General features: G+C 37.7%; 1 protein-coding gene across 2 annotated transcripts in view; it reads left to right on the forward strand.

Annotated features, from left to right (window-relative positions):
* The window catches only part of LOC118798096 (male-specific lethal 3 homolog), a 31,719-nt gene extending 26,807 nt beyond the window's left edge, over positions 1-4,912 (forward strand). For both annotated transcript variants that reach the window (XM_036557436.1, XM_036557438.1), the window contains exon 13: positions 3,405-4,912. In XM_036557436.1, coding sequence (XP_036413329.1) covers positions 3,405-3,504 — 100 coding nt within the window. In that variant the 3' untranslated portion in view covers positions 3,505-4,912. The remainder of the gene's footprint in view (positions 1-3,404) is intronic.
* The last annotated feature ends 15,288 nt before the right edge of the window (positions 4,913-20,200 follow it).

A 20,200-nucleotide genomic window follows, 5' to 3' on the forward strand; every position in this document is an offset into this window, starting at 1 on the left:
TATGTACTCTGGCTTTCAAGAGTTTGGAATCTTTGTTCACAAAAAAAAAAAGTAGGCACATGTATAAAATTGACAACTTCAGATTTTAACTCATTTGTAGGAATGTCAAAAATGAAGGAATTTCAAATCAATCATTATGAACAGAGCTGTAGATGATTTCATGAGTGAGAAAGCTGTAGATCATTGAAAATGAAGTTATAATAAACTTAATGTCCAGAACCGCATAACTTACAAAGAAATTGCTATAGATAAATAGTTGCATCATATTTTTCATACTTTCTCAAAAACTCACCATGAAATACATTCTGGTGTGTAGCTGACATTATTTCAATCTAGCCTATTTTAGTATTGAATAAAGTCAATATTGAGTAAAATAGTAGCTGCTGCTGTTGTTGTTGTTGTTGTTGTTGTTGTTGTTACTATTGTTACTATTATTATTATTATTATTATTATTATGATGATGACAAGGGATTCCAGACTTTTGGGTAATGAACAGAACTAATAAATAAATTGTACAACAATTAGGGGTAGGTGCACCAACATGGTTTAAATCAGAGTTTAGGGCTAATCAAGAATTTTTTAATCCATGTTTTATTTTAAATTGAGTTGTGTTGCACCACTTATTTTTAAATATGGATTAACAAATCTTTAATTAAAGCTTTAATCTGCGATCAAAACCTTAGTAATTTATTTTGACTGTCCACCATGATGAATTCAGCATTACGAGTAAACAGCAACATTACTCTCCAAGGAGGAGACTCCCACTAATCATTGTAAGTTACTTTTTAAGTGAAAACTACCGCAGGACTACATTAGAAACAGCTCTCATGGGCAAAGAGTGAATTCAGATGTTTTAACAGTCCGTTATTAGACCCGGAGGCTCTGTGTCATTAGGGGAAGGCGTTTAGTCGGCACTGAAAAGACTGCTTAAAATGTATAGTATTTTGAACATAAATGCTCTTTTATTCTGTTAGTTGCAGTTTTACAGTAAAAGCTCAATAATTACTTAAAGCCTAACGCAGAGTATTATTAGAACAGCCTTTTAGCCTATTAGCTAACACTAGCTAGCTATCTGCCAAGCTGTTCATCCTAGATCAGCTAGTTCAACAAAACGGCATTCTTACCAGGAGTGTTTTCAGTCTTTTTTTTTTTTTAAACTAGATTTAACGGTTTGTGCAATATGGTAAATAGATAAACCTTAATTTAATCTAAGTTTAAGATTAATCTTTGTGCAGCCCGTCCTAAATCTCATTAGAGAGGCACAATTAAAAAATATAGCTATTATTAGCTAGTTAAAATACAGTAATTGCTTTGTGATTTATTGGGACATACTGTACTCATGAATAGTAGACAGATGTCAGCACTGCTCATGTTTCTGCTGTAACACTGAGGTTAACTTAACCATGAAGACCTTTGGTTTGTATTTCCTTTATTCCTTTTTATTAACATGTTTTTAGCCAGAGTTTTTTCAGTCTCAGAAAGGCTGCTGTATTGGGAAATTTGCTAAACATGTGCCGTTCGCTTCCTGAACCCTTACGGCAGGATGCGGGGAGCAGGCGCTTCTGTGCTCTATTTAGCACTGATAAAATGATTAATTAGCTCTTGTTCCGGATGAACAGACACGCTTGTGGCTGTGTAAAGAGTTATTTATTTATTAAATCAGTTATTTATTTATTTTTCCAGACATGATGTTAGACACACTGTTCATGGCAAAGCTGCAAAACCCAATTTGATTGAAAAGTTTTCTTCCACATTCTTGTTTTAATATGCCTAATCTGAAATTTCAGCGGGTGATGGCCCAAGCTCCCAGCCCTGAGCTGTAACTTTCATTCTCAAGCATCCCTGATCTAAAGAACTGCAGAGCTGATTTCTTTACTTGTTTATGTATGTATTTATTTTTCAGATTGTTTGTGCTACACTAAAATCCCAATAAATTGCAGAAACATCTTACGCTTGACATCAGTTCTTTACAGAAGTTCTTGGTGTTTTTCTGTGAGAGTGCGCACACTAGACGTTTAGACAGTGTTTTGGCTATGAATAAACACTCAGAATCGAAATTCTTGCTATTATCACATGACACTAATAAAGCTGATACTGGACCAAACCAAGAAATGTAGTGAAAAGCTACAAACATATGAAAATGTGGTTGGGAAACATGGAGATCATTGTTGTGCAACAAGAATTTTTTTTTCTTGCAAACTGGCATGTTTTTGTGAAACTGTAAAGAGAATGCCTTTAAACACTGCTTGCTAAGGCACTAAAGTTACAACATATGCAAGTATTTCACAGCAACCCCTCCCTGATACACTTCCCTTTACCTTTTTCCTCTCACTGTCATCGACAATTGCCTGATTCACTTGTTCTCAAGGTTTGGGTTAGGGGAAAGTTGAGGGTAATGGTAAAAGACTCCTTAGAAGCTACAGAGGTAAGCATCTTAAAAGACATTGTTAACAGAGGGGACCACCCAAGACCTCTGCTACCTCAGACTCAGACTAGGGGACATTTTGAATCATAAAAAATCAAGCATGCTTGAAAGTATCGAAAGGCCTCCGATCACATGGGAGCTCAGAAGGCTAAAGCTGGCGGTGTACTTCAGACGAAAACAGCGCATCAAAGACAGATGTCTTTTCAGTCAAAATGACATGTTTCTATGGTGCGGTGTGCATTAGATACTAAACAGAGCTCCTAATCATCATGATGTTTGTTCTGAGACCTCCTAACTATGATTGGTCTACATTGTAACAAATACTTGTAACACTATGATGTATCTTTTTGCATCAGCCAATATAAGCATGATACTTCTGAATAAAATTGGACTAAAACCTTTCCCCCAGAAATGATCAAACTTTCCCTGAAGGCCTAAAAGGGCATTTTTTAAAAAATTTTTTAAAGGTATATTTTAACAGTGTGTTCCAACAGTAGATGGATTTTGTTTAGTTCTTTTGTCGCTTTGGTTTAAAGATTTGTATCCCTGGTCATGCTACCAGATCATCCATGATGTCAGATTTAATCAAATTCCAGACCTGGAAAATGAATTCAGATACGAAAATTTACTATAAGGGGCTAACCAGGCAAAAAATGTGTGGTAGAAGCTAGCTTTAGTTTTGTTTTGGAGTTATAAGGCTAATGTAGCTAACAAGCAATAGAAGCTTGTACCCCACCAATTAGCACTTTGCAAACTGCAAGCGGAAGTAATCGCACATTTTCTTAGAGTGTGTTAAATAACCTCAAATACACTTCATTGTGTTTTCAAACACTGTGACTCTATAAAAATAGGCTATTATGAAAATGCATTTCTTTAGCCTTCAGATACCAAACATGCCTTGGCTGACAGCTGAGGAGAAGATGGTGAACCCTGAACTATTCCTCTAACACTGTTTTCTGACATTTTGTCTCTTGGGCAGGTTTTTGGCCGAGTTTCACGAAGACTTCTTTCCTGAGTCCGCGTACGTGTCGGCCACTGAAGCCCATTACTGCATGAAGCAGCCGCGGCCAGTCTGCTGAGAGACCACTCCTGTGGAGGGCCCCCTTCTGTCTTGCATCTTCAGTGTGTCGTCTGCACTGCTACTGACTGCCGAACGCTCTGTCATTCTACTTTTTTGACTTTTCAAAGCTTCTCAAGCCGCCTGGAGTCTGACCAACTCGCATTGTCCACTTTCTTCAGTTTGGCAGGACGACATCCTTTTGCTTTTTTAAATTTTATTTCATTATGCTTGAAGCTTTTTGGACATTGTGGCTTAAGAAAGGACATCCCTTTCTTATTTTTCAGCTTGCTTTTGAGGCCAGAGGGAGGCTGCAGTCTCTTCAGCAATTTCTTCTTTCGCCCTGTCTCTTAATGCTCAGCAGCTGTATTTTTCTCCCCAGCACTGTAGCGTTCTTGCTTTGGCTCCTCCTTTTGCTTAGTCAAGCGACGAAAGCGGCAAGAAAGACTTTATTCGGAGGTCCTTATGTGTGAACTAAAGAGATCTTGGTACCATTAGTCCTTTCTGCTGATTCCTGCAAGCTAGCTGTTGTTTTGTTTTCTCCCTGTGTTGTTGATCATTGTCTGTTATCAAGGCAAGTGTTCATTTGTTAGATGCCCTCTGTGCCATAGCTGTTACATTTTGAAGGATGTTCTCTTTTGTCAATAGTTAATGGGGAATCTCAGTTTTTATAAAAAAATTAGCATAAATAAATCGCTGAGGTGTAAAGTCATTCAGAGTGATTTCATGTGAGATGGTGCATTTTAGAGAAAGTTTTAATTTCTTTACAGTGACATTGATACAAAGCTGGTGTTGCCAAATATAGCCATTTTATTTACTGGGCAAAACAGCCAGTGAACCTACTCATGTCTGAGTTTTTATATGTAATGTTGATGATGATAAAACTAAAAAAAGATGTTTTCCTTGGGATCTATTGTCGTATGATGCCCTCTGTGTACCTCCCCACCATAAATAGCTTTTCAAAAATGCATTTTGAACTAAAACTTTATTTCAAGACTATATTCTCAGACATCTGGCAGCATATCCATGACCTCTTTATTTACTAACTTTCTGTGGAGTGTTAAGACGTCTGGTTCCTATCACCACCACTGTGAACAGTTCTGACTCCAAGTTTGGAACACAGCATTTCACACTAAACCACTCTTAATGACTTTGTTTCCATCTTGATGCAGGTATTTTGACAATTCTGCTTTTGTAATTGTCCTTTAACCATAGTACATTACTGATGTAGGAGCAGGCCCTCCGTCCTTGTAATTTATGTGAAGGTAAATTGTACAAAAACTGAAATTTAGTCAGCATTCATGCTCTAAAGTAGGGTAATTATGTTGCTAAATGTTGCAATTGCAGTATGCCTTGCAGTGTATTAAAATGCATTGATAAGACAGTATTGTGACTTGATTAAAGACCGGCCTGCATTATTTTGACCAAAATAATTTCTTTTTGTTGGAACACAATGCGTTCATTCATCAAAAGATTCAGAAACACTCTGGAACTGGGATACAGCACATAGTAAAAGCGTAGTGATTGACCATTTATTTGCATATTGCGGCGAACTCCGATCGAGCACTCTTAATAGAACCTGAATAATTTTGATAGAACCTGAATAGGTCCCTGTGTATAACAGACTTGAATAAACCCAAATTGTTCCACATTTTTCAAGATTAACTGCTGGGAAAATGTGCTTTCAAATCTCTTGAAGTTATTTTATGTTGCCATTAAATAGAAGAAGTATAGCCCATATAACATGTATGGAATGGTCCCTCTGTTTATCCTCCTCAGACACTGTTAGGCCTGCATGTCTGAGTTTCACAATGCAGTGGCATCGGTCAGACGTAATCTTAATGAAATCTCATGATCCTGTGGCTGACCTCAAATGTGTAATATGTAAAAGTTGCAGATGGGACTCAACAAGTAGGTTTTTTTTTTTTTTTTTTTAAATTACTGAAGAACAGTTTTATTAAAGTCAACATGACATCAAAATGGACCTTTATCAGATTAGTTCATGCTTCTAGTCATATTAAGCACAGTTCATCACGGTTCATCACAGTTCATCATTCAAAAGATAAAATTCTTGTTTTCCTGAAATGTACAAAATCTGATATTTGGTCAGCTGTCTTGTTCTAAAGCAGGGTGACTTATACTGTTGCAAATGCAGTATGCCTTGCAGTGTATTAACCTCTTGTTCACCAGGGTAAATTTTGTTTTTTCCATCTGAATTTACGTTACCAAATCATAAGGCAAATTATTCAGTAACTGCGTTAAAATAAATGTAAATTTGTATTTTTTTTTTTGTAAAAGCTCCCCTCAAACGAACAGAACGTTTTAATAATCATACCCATATTGCTATATGCTTACAATTTACTGCTGAAAGCCAAAAATCTTAGACGCTCTCTGTATTTTTTTTATAAAAATAATTTTTACAGAGCTGATCACTGAGAAGACGCCATCTGTTTATAGTTTATAGCCCAGATTTGTGGAAAAATGGGTCGACTTTCAGTAGACAAAAATAATTAAGTTCAGCTTCTTTTATTATAAGGGTTTAAAATTACATTACTCCTCTATTTGACTGGAAAGAAGACAGTTACAGGTCTCATATGAGCTGTAAGATTGGCCTGCATCATTTTTTTTAATTAATTTTTATTTTTTTGCCTATAATAATTTCTGTTTGTTGGAGTACATGAATATGTTGATTCATTGAAAGACTCCCAAACACTGGAACTTTTGTTCGCCTCTAGTATGTTTTCAGTGTTTTATATACGTCACTGTGGACCAGCGGGTTGAGGAAAATATTATTAACCAAAAATGTTTCACCTCCCTCTCCCAGCACTCCTACCTATCATTAAGATCACTCACAAACCCTCCCTCATGCCATATTTTACTCTAAAATATGTTACAATACAGAAGAAAAAAGAGACTTGATTTCTCTATTCATCTTGACTAAGAGCGTTCTCACTTCTACAGGTAAGCAGCATGGTTTACCGAGACTAAACTGCCATGTCAGTTGTGATTCACCAAATGTTCACCAGAAAGTTAACATTTTTGTATCTACATGAAGCAAAATAAGCAGCACATTTGTACCATGAAATGTGCAGAAATGATAAGGAAAAAGTGTAAAAAGGATTTTCAAGCTTTTTTTTGTTTGTTTGTTTTTTTTTGAATTTATTTATTTATTATAAACACAACATCCACTAGCACTGTGTGACTGAACCAGGCCTGGGTGATTTAATTAACAGTATTTTCTTATTTAAAAAATGGTGCCCAATGTGGTTCATGGCCTGTTGCACAAAAGATGTGCACTAACTTTAATTGTAATACATGATGTACAAGTTTAATGCGGAAGTAATGTAATGATGGCTGAGCAAATGTTGCGAGGGTTGGTTGCAATTGTTTGAATTTGTGATTTGTAAATTCTTCGAGGGACTGTTTCTTGCTTTTGTGCTTTTGTTATATATTACCTTATATGCAGCAGCCTAGGCAAGGCTTCAGTTCACATATAGGGTGTCTTGGCTTAAAATGGCATAGCTAGCTACAGCGCAATGGATAGAAAAATTGACCTGTTTAGCATAGCAGTTCTTTTCCTTGTTCCCAGGCCGTAAAGGTTTTTTCCTTTTTCTTTTTTCCTTTTTTGGCGCAACCCAATTTTTTTAGTCCAAAAAAGCTGACTACATAATCAGATTGGCCAAGAAGCGTTATGGTTTCTTCACAATTTACTTTTCACAGTAACTCTCATTACACTGCAGCTATCATTAATACATTTCTACTTCAGCAAACACAAAAGGAAAATAGACAAATTTGGTAACTTATGTTCCGTAAGATAATACTTGATCAGCAGTCTGTTTGGTCCGATTCGGAAGAAGTTTGTTCGCAGGTCTACATCAAATTCTGAACCTGTTGTTACCCGTTAGTTTTTGTTTTTGTTTTTTGTTTTTTTTGTTTTTTTTGTTTTTTTTTTCAGTCGGCAGCTGTGACTGTGATTTAAGCAGAATAAAACAGTATACCATTTGGCAAATGAGAGGGCCTGTGAATTGTTTTACAGACTGGCTGGAACAAAACAACATTCAGGTTAATCTGGGAAATTTTGAAGAAGCTGAGCTGAACCTGATATTGCAACAGTTTATAGCCCTATCTGTAACTTCAGGCTACTACTTTGGTAACAGAAGGAATTACAGTAATAAAAGCACATTTCTTATAACGTTCAGGGCTTCTTTGCTTTATTTTTGTTCTTTCTTTTTTTTTCTTTTATAAAATCAATAGAACACTCTGTCATGTGTTATTGCAAACAACTCCCCTTCGCCAAGTGTCTGTGACCAAATCACAGCTGTGATGTTATTTGCAATAACACTCTCCCTTGTGTTTTCTTGTTAGATTTTTGCACTGTAGTCCTACTGGCAGAAAATCTTTATCATATAATCTGACTTTTTAACCCGCAAGCGTAACTGATATTGCTTAGTCTGCCACTGAATTTGGCCAAGATATCAGCTGCAGCAACTCATGCAGTGTGACCTGCAATAAAAGTATAAGGCCACTGTTATCTCTGTAGTCTTGGGTCTTGGCTCCTGGCCCTTAGTGTTGCACTTGGAAAGAATTTGGTCATTTTAGGGCAAAACTGCACTGCCCTGATCTTCAAGAGCTAGGTAAAGAACTGCATATTGCTTTGCTCTGAATTTTACACCTTCCTTTGACACCACATCTTGAGCTTGTGTAAGCCTTTGCCTTTTTGCTATGCTCCAGATGCTAGATGTGTGAGGTTCACAGATGGAGATGGATGTAATGTTACCGAAGGGGTGCTAGAGCATTTAAGCACTGCAGATGTTCAGTTAAAACTCTTATTACACCCTAATGCAGTGTCTCAGTGCTGGTTCTCGAATGGCCCATTCCTGCACAATTTGATTCTTTGCTAATTTTTTAGCACACCTGAGCAGTTCCTGAGTTGGGAAAGAGGTGTTAGTGCAGGAAATACGCTCTTGAAAAGAAAGGCTCCTGATTGGTTCTTGGCTTTGAGTATGGGTTTAGGAAAACAATCTTAATTGGTATAAAACCTTTACATAATGTGGAGGTTCCTCACTCATCACATCTCCTTTACAGAAAGGATCCATCCATTGGTCTGTATTCATAAAGCTGAAGTGCTGATCTAGGAACAGATTACTCACTTATTTGTGACAGGAACAGATCCTAGATCAGCTCTCCTAATGTCAGAGGCTTTATGAATATGGGCCATTGTAAGTTTCTTTAGGGCTTTTAAACCAGTCCTCAGAACCCTTAGATGGTCATAAGGATGTGGACCATCTGGGGGTTCATGATGGTCCCACTGCTTTAGGGAACCAACAATGGTTCTTCTTTGGAGTATATTGAAAACTACAGGTGTAATTTCTTTAAAGTACAGTACAATCTCTTTACAATACACTATATGCAGTAATTAGTCAAAGGAATTCCCTCACATAGTGGCTATAGATAAATTCACCATTGCCTTTTCTTTAAGTGATTAACCATGAACTTTAGAGCTAGGCCTTCAGTTCAGGCTATAAGAGCCAAAACTCCATCAAAACCAAGGAAAATCACCTCTACTGTGATGATATTTTCTGCTAGTGCACCTGTGGGATTTTAGTACTATGTTAGTGCTAAGCTAATGGCTATTTACATAAACATTTTTTTGGCCATTCTAGATTAAACACGAACATTTGAAGCTTGTAAAAGACATTATATATGTTTTATTTGAAGCTTAACAATGTTAACATACATTATAACTTGTAGCAGTTTTACAGTGAATCGTTCAGTAAGGCATCCTGGCATTGAGTTGCTGCTGCTGTTTTTCATTTCTAACAACTGACTGAAACCTGGTCAGGCTACCACTGTGAAGAATCTAGGACTTCCAGAAGGCCTAGACTAGAGTAATGTTCTTCTCACAGAATTGATCCCACCCATTGGAAATCAAAACCATGATGGGTTAATTTTGCTGTCAGTTCTTAATTATATTAATGGTTAATCTCGCACATTAGGCCTTTGGTCAAGCTGAGGTCATCCTGATTTCAAGAACTGAACCCTTTTGTTTCCAGCCAAAACTTAACAATGAAATAAGCAAAATTCTATTACAATAAGCATGATAATTTTATTTAAAAAAAAATAAATACAATTTACAGAGTAAATACAAATTATTTTTTATTTCACAGAAATCATCAAGGCTTCCCCTCTGCTTTCTTCACTGTAAGATGCTGCTTTACTACCTAAACCTACTGCAAGATCTCTTAAGATTTTGCATGGAGAAGAAATAAATGGTTGAAAGAAACAGAATCATCAGTTACTGTGGCCTAATAATTTCACTTGATAAGATTACTTGAAGCAAGTATAAATATCTGGAAGTAGGTTTAATCTTATGCGCAGAGAGCTAGGTGAGGAAATTCATCTCACACAGAGAAATATTAGATTTATTGCCTGTATTCCAGACACTTGCGCTTTGCTATCATTTTTCACTGCGCCCTGCTGTGTGGAGGTTATCACCACAGGGAACTCTAGGACTGTGAAGAACACTGTGGTCCCAAAGTGTACTGGTTGGATGATGTTCTTATGTGGACCTATCAAGTCTTATTTGCAACCCCTTGATGCTAACTGGGTAATTCACTCTGTTATGCTTTATGCTGGATTTCTCTCTGTAGGCCAAAGGACTCATCTTATTGCAACTGAGTAAAATCTGTAAATCAGGTTCCACAGAACAGGAGCGTCAGCTGGAGAATTGTGCTATTTGTTGTATTGTTATAAATTGTACTATTGTATTATTGTTGGTTGTATTGTTGTAAATGTGCACATTTATCCCCTTGAATGTAGTTGATTAGCCAAGACATCACTGGTGTCTAAAGTTTGCTTCTTTGGTTTAGCACTGTAGCTATGAGGCTAATGTAGCTAACAAGCGATGGAAGCTTATGACCATCAATTAACATCATGCTAACAGCATGTCTAGAGTATTGTACACTTGCAAAGTTAAGCTGTTTAAGGGAAACTCTGCTGATTGTTCAAAATTCTTGCATGAGTAAATGGTTAACAATGTAACAAAATCATTCAGAGTGGTTTGGTTTGTAATGCTCCATTCTACAGAAACTTGGCGTGTCAGAATTGTCAACAGTGGTGGTGATAGGAACCAGACGTCCAACTCTAAAATCCCCCCACATAAAGTAATTACATGAAATAGTTATGAATACACTGCCCGATGTCTGAGACGTTTGTTTCTTACGATAGTTTTCTGATAAAGTTTTGGTCTAAAACAAATTGTAGCCAATTTTCCATTCATGGTGGAGAGATACGTGAAGGGTGTTCTAAGGCAAAGTAGTCCCCAAAGAAAGAAAATGCTGCCTCTGTAAAGAAATCTGACTTTGAAAGGCTTTGTTTATATCTCAACCATTGAATCATACAGACATTTTGAGAAGTCAGTGGAATTCCCCTTTAAGTAATCTCAAGTACACTGGTTTATACGGTTTCCAACACTGTAACATTGTGTTATCTATAAAAAAGGACAAAAGTGCAGTAACATACGTAGGCCTACATTAACCTTGCGGTTCTGGTGCAAAACTAAAGAAGCGACCGTCAGACACCAAGCACACCTTGGCTCCTTATTTCAGTCTCTGATTAGGTCAAAAATGTGCAGGTACAGTGCAGTTATGCCTAATTTTGGAATATCAGCCAAATAACTAGATATTTTAACACTATTTATGAGCTTGTTACTTACTACATTGAACTTACAGTGGCATGCAAAAGTTTAGGCACCATTGGTCAAAATTTCTGTTACATAGAATAGTTTAGTGAGTAGAAGATGAATTGATCTCCAAAAGGCATAAAAATGAAATATTTTCAACATTTTAAATATGATTAGTGTATTATTATTATTTTTTATATTATTATTATCATTATTATTATTATTATTATTATTATTATTATTATTATTATTGAACAATTTTAGAGTGGAAAGAAAAGGAGCACCGTGCAAAACTTTGGGCACCCCTAGTGATTGGACATCTCAGATAATTTTTTAAGATCTGACTTTTTTAAGATCTAATAATCTTGCAGGGGCTATAGCTTGTTCATAGTCATCATTAGGAATGGCCAGGTGATGCAAATTTCAAAGCTTTTTAAATACTCTGATTTCTCAAACCTTATTCCAACAATCAGCATCCATGGACTCCTCTAAGCAGCTGCCTAGCACTCTGCAAATAAAACAACTGATGCCCACAAAGCAGGAGAAGGCTATAACAAGATAGCAAAGCGTTTTCAGGCCGCAGTTTCCTCAGTTTGTAATTAAGAAATGGCAGTTAACAGGAGCGGGGGAGGTCAAGAAAACTTTCTCAGAGAGCCACTCGTAGGATTGCTAGAAAGGCAAATCAAAACCCCGGTTTGACTGCAAAAGAACTTAAGGAAGATTTAGCAGACTCTGGAGTGGTGGTACACCATTCTACTGTGCACTTACACCTACATAATTGGAAGAGTCATCAGAAGAAAACCTTTCCTACGTCCTCACCACCAAATTCAGCATCAGACGTTTGCAAAGGAATATCTAAACAAGCCTGACTTTTAAGCTGCAATGAGTAAAGGTATGTTTGGAAAAAAAAGGGTGCAGAATGAAAAGAACACCTCTCCAACTGTTAGGCACGGAGTGGATCGATCAAGCTATGGGCTCGTGTTGCAGCTAGTGGCATGGGGAACATTTCACTGCTGGAGGAAAGAATGGATTCAAAATAATACCTGCAAAATTCTGGAAGTAAAGATCACGTTATCTGGAAAAAAAGCTGAAGATTAAAAGAAGATGGCTTCTGCAACAGGATAATGATCCTAAACACTACCTCAGGAGGCACAAGCTGAAGGTTTTGAAAGGCTTTCACAGTCCCCCAACCTTAACATCATTGAAAATCCGTGGATAGACCTCAAAAGAGCAGGGCATGAAAGACGCCCCAAGAATCTCACAGAACTAGAAGACTTTTGCAAGGAAGTGTGGCAAAAATCCCTCCAAAAAGAATGGAAAGACTCTTAGCTGGCTACAAAAAGTCTTTACAAGCTGTGATACTTGCCAAAGGGGGTGTTACTAAGTACTGACCATGCCGGGTGCCCAAACTTTTGCTTTGGGCCCTTTTCCTTTTCTCCTATTTTGAAATCCTCTGGCCGACTTGGTTCATGGTTTTTGTAAATCGGGTCATCTTTTACTCACTTAGCTTTTCACAGTGACAGAAATTTTGACTGTTTCTTCCAAGACTTGTAAAGAGTATTTTTAAGCATGACAATTAGAAATGGACACTATTAACATTGCTAATCCAGTGAGCTTTTGGCCAAGTTGTCCATTAACAGAAGTCACATGCATTGTTCTTGCCAATTAGAGAACATGTTGTAAGTTAGTGTCTAGGTTTCCATGTGCCTCGCCAAATTCTCAGCAAAGTTACCATTTCCCATCAGTCTGCACCTGGATGCTGCGCAGTCCTGTCAATAGCCATCATTTCAAAACAAGCTCTCAGCCCATTCTGCTGCAGCGAGGCTCTCTCTGTCGTAATGAGCCAAATGGACAGAGTGCTAGGTGCTAATTTAATCGGAATGCTATACCAGAGCATAACGAGGCACTTACAAAAGAAACTGGAGCTGGGCAGTTTGGCCCTGCGGTATCGGATAGCGGAGAAATTTCAGATCAGCCACGCGTCTGGGGTTCCGATAAACCGATTTGTCCCACCCACCTTCTTCATATCTGTTTCTCTTGATTAGATTTGAAATTAGCAAGTACCATCATCTGGAAATGCATCTGGAACACATTTCTCGGTCATCCGCTGTCTTTCTGGCTTTCCTTTTTCATTGCGTCCTCTTCTACACCAAAGCCTTGGATTTCTGTGAAACAACCATGGACTCCAGGGCCCTTGCTGACACATCCCTAACTGCAGCAGATGTGGGATGGCTGGAGGAACCTGTAGAGATGCAAAAGTGAGTGTTTACCAGTTGCCTTGTTTTTTTAATGCAGATCAGCATTTCCCAGCTCAGTCTTCAGCTAACCACCATGTCCATCCTGTGCTGAAAGCAGGAAAGTACAAAACTGTGGAGTGCAGGTGGACTAGAGAATCAGAGCTGGGAAATGTTGAGATGAAAGAAAAAACATGATATAGTTACAAGTTAGCTGGTTCCTGAATGGTCTGTTGTCTACCACACTGAAATTTAAATAATCCAAATAAACAGCAGATGTTCTGTCAGCTACATCGCTTTCACTAAATTGTTTGATTGACCTCTTTGTGGCTGGTCACTCCAGTTGCCTTCTGGGGTTGGCTTCATTATTATAAGATTGTTTAATAGAATACAAAAACGTTGGATTTGGTGCAGCTGCTTGCATGTAAATTCACAATAAACAAAATTGCGAACAATAAAGTACAAAACGATTGATGCAATACAGAAAGACGAGAAACCATCGTGTGTTTATGAACATGAATAATGACATAGGAGGAGTAGAAGTGTAATATAGTAAGAACTGTTGACTACTACACTATAAAATGTTGATTTTCAGTTGTTTTTCTAAGTGAAGATAAGTTGATGCATCCTGTACAGAGAACATACTTCTGCACATTTTTATGCACAATTACTGTTTATTTGGGAAAAAAAAAAACAAAAACTAAAATGTGGCCTGTGCAAAAGTTATGGCACATGTTATATTTGATGTTAAACTTAAAATTGGAGGTGTTTTATTATTATTTTAACTTAAGGGGGTGTTCCAGGGGTGTTTAAACTTCAAATATTTTGGATCTGATATTTTTTAATATGTGATTGTTCTAAGAATATTGTTGCATGGTAGCATTGGATGACAAATTTCATAAAGTTTTGTTTCCTCAGAAATGTTTGGTGAAATGTAGGCTTTGACACATTGAACACAAATTTATGAGCGTGTAATCGAGGTGTTTACATGTTTGTAAGAAGAATGTAATTAGGCATTATGTATAATTATGTGTCTAGTGGCATACATGATACATGACATGTCAGCAGTAAGAAAGAAAATGTCTTTTTTTCGGAATTTAGTTTGTAATTTTTGCTTTGTTTGATTTGTGGATGAGAGTCTGACAGTCAGCCAGCATTGATGGATTGCACTTGCCCTGCTATCTTTTTTCCATCTTGGTATTGTCTTGGTAATGACTGTGACCATGTTCAATAGCCTTGAGAAAATAAAATACTGTGTTGGGAAAACTTGCATTTGAATTAACATTAATGCAATAATGATTGCATGCTGGGCTCCTGTGATTTTTAACTTGTTTCTAGGCTTTTTTTAACTTGTGATTTTGTAATTTTATCTAGAGAAAGTATCTTATTCTATTATTCAGTATCTAATACTGCTCAAAACAAGAACAATTATATTGCCAATAGAATAAGACACTTTCTCTAGATACACTAAACAAGTACAACATTTCTGGAAATGTTCCATTATAATATTCTTACAACTGTCTCAGGATGAGAAACACTAGATATATCAACTAGATTTGAGATGATTTCATTTGCTGAGACTGTCTGTCTGATTTGAGGAGTGCAGATCCAGCAGACTGAAGCAGCACAGCATGTGCAAACATACACTTTTACAAATTGAAGAACCCATTAGCTCAAGTGTTCTCTAAGTTTGTTGCCTCAGCTTTTCGAATGGAGGACATCACAGAACACAGCCGTACTTCAGTGCCTGCTTGGTGACTTTTGCTGGCTTTCTCTCAAGAATCCTCACTGGGTGGGTGTGTAAGTGTGGTAGTTAATGCTCTCACAGCTTTGTAGTCCTAATCCTAGCTTTGTACAGTGCTTTCCAAAAGCTGCTGCATCGCAGCAGGACCACCCGAAACAGCCGTCAGCAAAGACGATCCGTGCTACTTCACTTTGTTGGAGTAGTTATTGTGGTCACAAGTGTCCTTACCTCACTTTCTCCAATAACATGTGCCTTTTATGTTTCCTACTATAACCTTCCTGCTTCCCTGCTTTAACTAGAGCATCAAATATAGTGGGGTAAAAATATGTTTTTACGGAATTTTTACGCACAAAATCATCCAGCAATACGGTGATGCACTATAAAAAAGCTTGAAATCTCAGGATTTGATTCCCACAAATTTTATGATCTGTTATTTACGACACGTCGCTTTCTTTGCATTTCATGACTCATCCGTCTCATCCGCTGCTTCTCTTTTTGCTCTTTTCCTGCGTTCTTGCTAGCTGTGGAAGCAACCAATCACAGGTGACCTGTAGAAATGTGCAGATATGTATGTCAAATCTCAATTTCACATCAAGTAAGATTTTGATTTGCTAACAATTTGGTGCTTGATGAGGAGTGAAGAAAAAAAAGCGAGTTTCAAGCATGGTTTGAAAATGTAGAGTAGAAAGTACAGATTTGTCTTTTAAAATGTGGTTAGTAAATGTAAAAAGTATTAAGTGACAGAAATAGTAAAGAACAGACACTTAGAAAATTCACTTTAAGTACAGTAACAAAGTACTTGTACTTCATTACTCCCCCTCCTGGAGACCATGTTGAAAGTCTTTTTTTTTTTCATTTAAATCTGGAAATAAGGAACACAAAGTTGTAGAATTTAGAAAAGCTTGAACCGAACAAAAGTTATGGTGAGTAAAATGAAGAAGACATAAAGTTGACCATGACAATGTACTAAATTAGAACTGAATGCACAATAGAAGCATTTTCATTAGTGGTCTCTCATTTTTGAATGCTGTCCTGTATTGACCTGCCATGATCCAACTATTTAGATTGGGTGTCTCATTGGCTGTTTCCTACTTTTTCACCCTAAACATGCCCTATTGTACATTAGGTTAGCTTTTCATAGAGCTGATTGTTAATTCAGAGCTGAAACACTCCTTGTAACTTCAGCTTAAATGGGCGGAGCTAAACTACTGCAGCCAAACAGACAGTTGTTTGCAAATATGTTGGTTTTTGTGACATCACTAAAACAATCAATCCAAATTAGGTTCATTTTCAGCTTGGTTTCCATAAATGGACTGTATGGACTGGGGAGTGATTAGTATGTTTTGATTAATACTGCTTACATGCTATATTAACCCCTATTATTAGGATGCTGTTTGGACAGGATTTTTGAGTTCAGTCAAGGTTCAAGGTGTAGTTGACACACATTATCCAACTAATCAGCTAAATAACAAGGCCTTCCAGAGCTGTAGTGGGTTCAGTTAGAACAGGAAAGCACTAATGTCCAGGACCAGTGTTGGGAGCCACTGCTGCAAACCAACAACCTAAATAGTGTGAGTGAGGCAAGTTTGAGGAAGAACAGTGCTAAACCTTGCAGAGTTGCGGCCCCTCTTGGACTGGATCTGAACACTCTGGCCTTGTTGACTGACTTGCAGTGTAGGGAAGCAGAATGTACGATTTTAGTGGTTCTCAGTGCTGGGAAACCACAACTTTGCATGTTGGTGTTTTTGCTAATCAAACACACCTGATTCAGCTTATCAGCTAATAAACAAGGCTTTCCTGAGTTGACGTAGGTGCTGTAAGAGCAAGGAAAATATGAAACATGGCAGTTGGACTCCAGGGCCGGGATTGAGAACCATGAAACTAGAGAATATACAGTACTGTGCAAGTTTTTTACCCCTCATGTGTTTGATTTCCAGTCAAAATGGCTAATTAAATATAAACTTCATTTTTCAGCATCAGGAAAAAAACAGTAAACATATAACTTACACAGGATCCTCAACGGCTAAATGTAAGGTTTTACAGTATGTAGTGTGCCCCGCCATTGTGTTCATTACAGCCTACATTCTTTTTATCAGGCCTGCTTTCATTTTCCCAAAGAAATCTGCAGGGATATTTTTCCAAAGTTCAGTCTTAGAAGGTGATTGATTACTTGGATTGTGAGAAGCAGAAAATGCAAACACATTTAGTGCTGGTGAGGTCTGGACTCTGGGGTGGTCAGTTCATTGTTCTGAGATCAACAGCAGTTTTTGTTTTATTTGCAAATGTTCTTCTTTTTTGTCTATATTGTCTTCTCTCAGTAACAGCTTCTTCACAGCTACACATCCCTTCAGACTCATAATGTTAAGTTGTCTTCTCACAGTGGAAGGATGGACAGAAACACCATTTTTCAGATTTGAAGCAATAGCTGAGCTTGATTTTCTCCTCTCTCTCAAAGATGAAAGCTTTAAGTACTGTTTATCTGATGGTGACAGTATTGGTGGTCTACCAGGTCTTGCATGGTTGTTAGGAGTCCCATTTTTTCTATACCTTTTAATAATGTTTTGAAATCCAGTTTGGGGAAAGTTTCCCTCCTCCATATGCAAGTGGATCTTCAGACATATCTCCTGTACTTTGATATTCCCTGAACTTCAAGGTTGTTTAAATAGGACACTTAAGCCTCTGCCTAAGTGCTTCAGTGCTTCTATCAAGCCAAATGCCAGAACATATTATACCTGCTCTAAAAAATGGTAAAAAGTCTGATCCCGTATTTTGTTTTTCAAATAAGCAAGCCTCTTACGTCTATATATAGAACAGTTGTGCTGATATCCCCCATATGTCCTTTTCTGATTGTCTCAAGAAGGAATCCATACTAAGCAGGAATACTCTTACTAAGCATGGATTAGGATTGATGGTGGGATCAGAGATAGGTGACTGCCTCCTTAAGCACGGGTCAGGTGCATGCGTTCGTTGAGCACCCCCACCATTAAAGAAGACCCAGGGCTCTCTGATTTAGCGTAACACAGCCATTAGCTCTTAATGTAAGAGAGGGAGAATTGAGGAAGGAATGGAGAGAAAATCAATACGTTTGCCATGGACTTAAAGGAGAGAAATCTCAGAAGAGCGCCTAGTTCAAATGTTTATTCATTTGATTTGGCCCCCTTTGCCTTTGTCTATCTCTCGCCCTCTCTCTCATGGTTTGAGAGCACCATTTATCAGAGCCAGTGCATTCATCTGAGCCACACTCAAGTTCAATTAAGCCTATCTCTAATTCACAGCTGTGTGAATGGAGCGAATCATGCTGGGAAGTCTCTGCTAATGTACTTCTCTCTCACTGTCAGTTTATATTGTAGAGGTGGGTAATGTGGACCAATGCACTGGACATCTTCTTTTCTTTCAGCAGTGTAAAAAGAACCATGTTTTTTTTTTTTCCATAATTACTTTCTATCGAACTAAGTTTAGAAACCTGCTTTCTAAAGAACTCTAAGTTTATTAGGTACCATTTTAGCCATTTTATCAAAACATCTATCACATTAATGCGCTGTGCAGGTTTACAATTTCTGACTGTAGCATGTGTTGCTGCACAGTAAATCAGCCCCCCCATTAATACAGGACTACAGCTGACACTGGTGCGCATGAATCAGTCATAGCAACATTGTTGGGGTTTTTGAATACTGTGTAGACTTACCAGCCACTTTAATAGAAACATATATAGTACTGTGCAAAAGTCACGAGATCATTCTTTGTTTATTTTATTTCCAGTCAAAATGGTCACTAAATACAGTACAAAACATGAATTTAACAGAAACTCACACAGAAGCCTCAACAACTCAATATCATTATTTAAAATATCTGTGTTTAGTGTGTCCACACTTCACCTTTATTACACCTTCCATTCTTTTTGTCAGTCAGTTTCTCAAAAAAATCTGCAGGGATATTTTTCCACACCTCCAAAATTCAGTCGTAGAAACTGGTTGCATTTTCTGCTTCTCACAATCCACATAATCCCAAACACACTCAGTGACGCTGAGGTCTGGACTCTGAGGACGCTGAGGTGTCATCAGTCTATTGTTCTGAGAACACCAGCAGCTTTGATTAGCAGTAAAATCTAATCAGTTTGATTAGCAAATTTTCTTCCGTGTCCATTTTTTTTCTCAGTAACAGCTTCTTAACAGCTACACATCCTTTCAGACCCATAGTGTTGTCTTTTCACAGTGGAAGATTGGACAGAAACACCTGTAGATTTTTTACGATGTGAAGCAAAAGCGGAGCTTGATTTTCTGCTCTCTCTCAAAGACGAAAGCTTTCAGTACCATTTGCTTGTCGTTAGGAGTCCCATTTTCTTTATAAACCCCAGTTTTATAGAGAGAAATTCTGTGTTTTTTTTCTTCGACTATGTTGATCCTTATGCAAGTGGATTATCCTATATCTAATCTCAGAAATATCTCCTAAAAATGAATAACATGTACTTAATGGCAGTTTTGACTGGAAATTAACTAAATAAAAGGTGGTCTCTGAATCTTTACCTTGTAGGTATAAAGTTAAAGACTACAGCTCATCTTTTTCCATGCATGGTTTGTGGTATCTCCTAACCCAGTGGTTCTCAAACCAGTTCTCAGGGCTCCCCAAGGCAGACCATGGCTTTGCTCGATCCCACCTCCCAACTCATAAGGATAGAGCACAAATATGGACTGCCTGGGGGGCCCTGAAGGCTGGTTTGAGAACCACTGGGCTTGTCTATAATCAGTGGGCAGTTTCTGCCTGTAGCACCCCTGTTGGCTAGATATTTTGGGGTTGGTGGACTTTTCTCACTCAAATTATATCTGATCAGTGGTGGTGCTACTGTGGTCCCTTTCCATTGATGGACAGGGTGAATGGTGGTTTATAAATTGTGCTGCAAGAAATGTACAACAGTCAGTAATTGTAAACCTACAATGTGCAACTGTATCGTACCTAATAAACTGGCAGATGTAAATATATAGTGTATATGTTTTGCTTTGTTTGGGTGATGCCTGATAGTGTTTGCTACCGTTTTCTTCAGCTTGTAATCTTGATTCAGCCA

Source organism: Colossoma macropomum, unplaced genomic scaffold (assembly GCF_904425465.1).
Source record: "Colossoma macropomum unplaced genomic scaffold, Colossoma_macropomum, whole genome shotgun sequence".
Taxonomy (NCBI): Eukaryota; Metazoa; Chordata; class Actinopteri; order Characiformes; family Serrasalmidae; genus Colossoma; species Colossoma macropomum.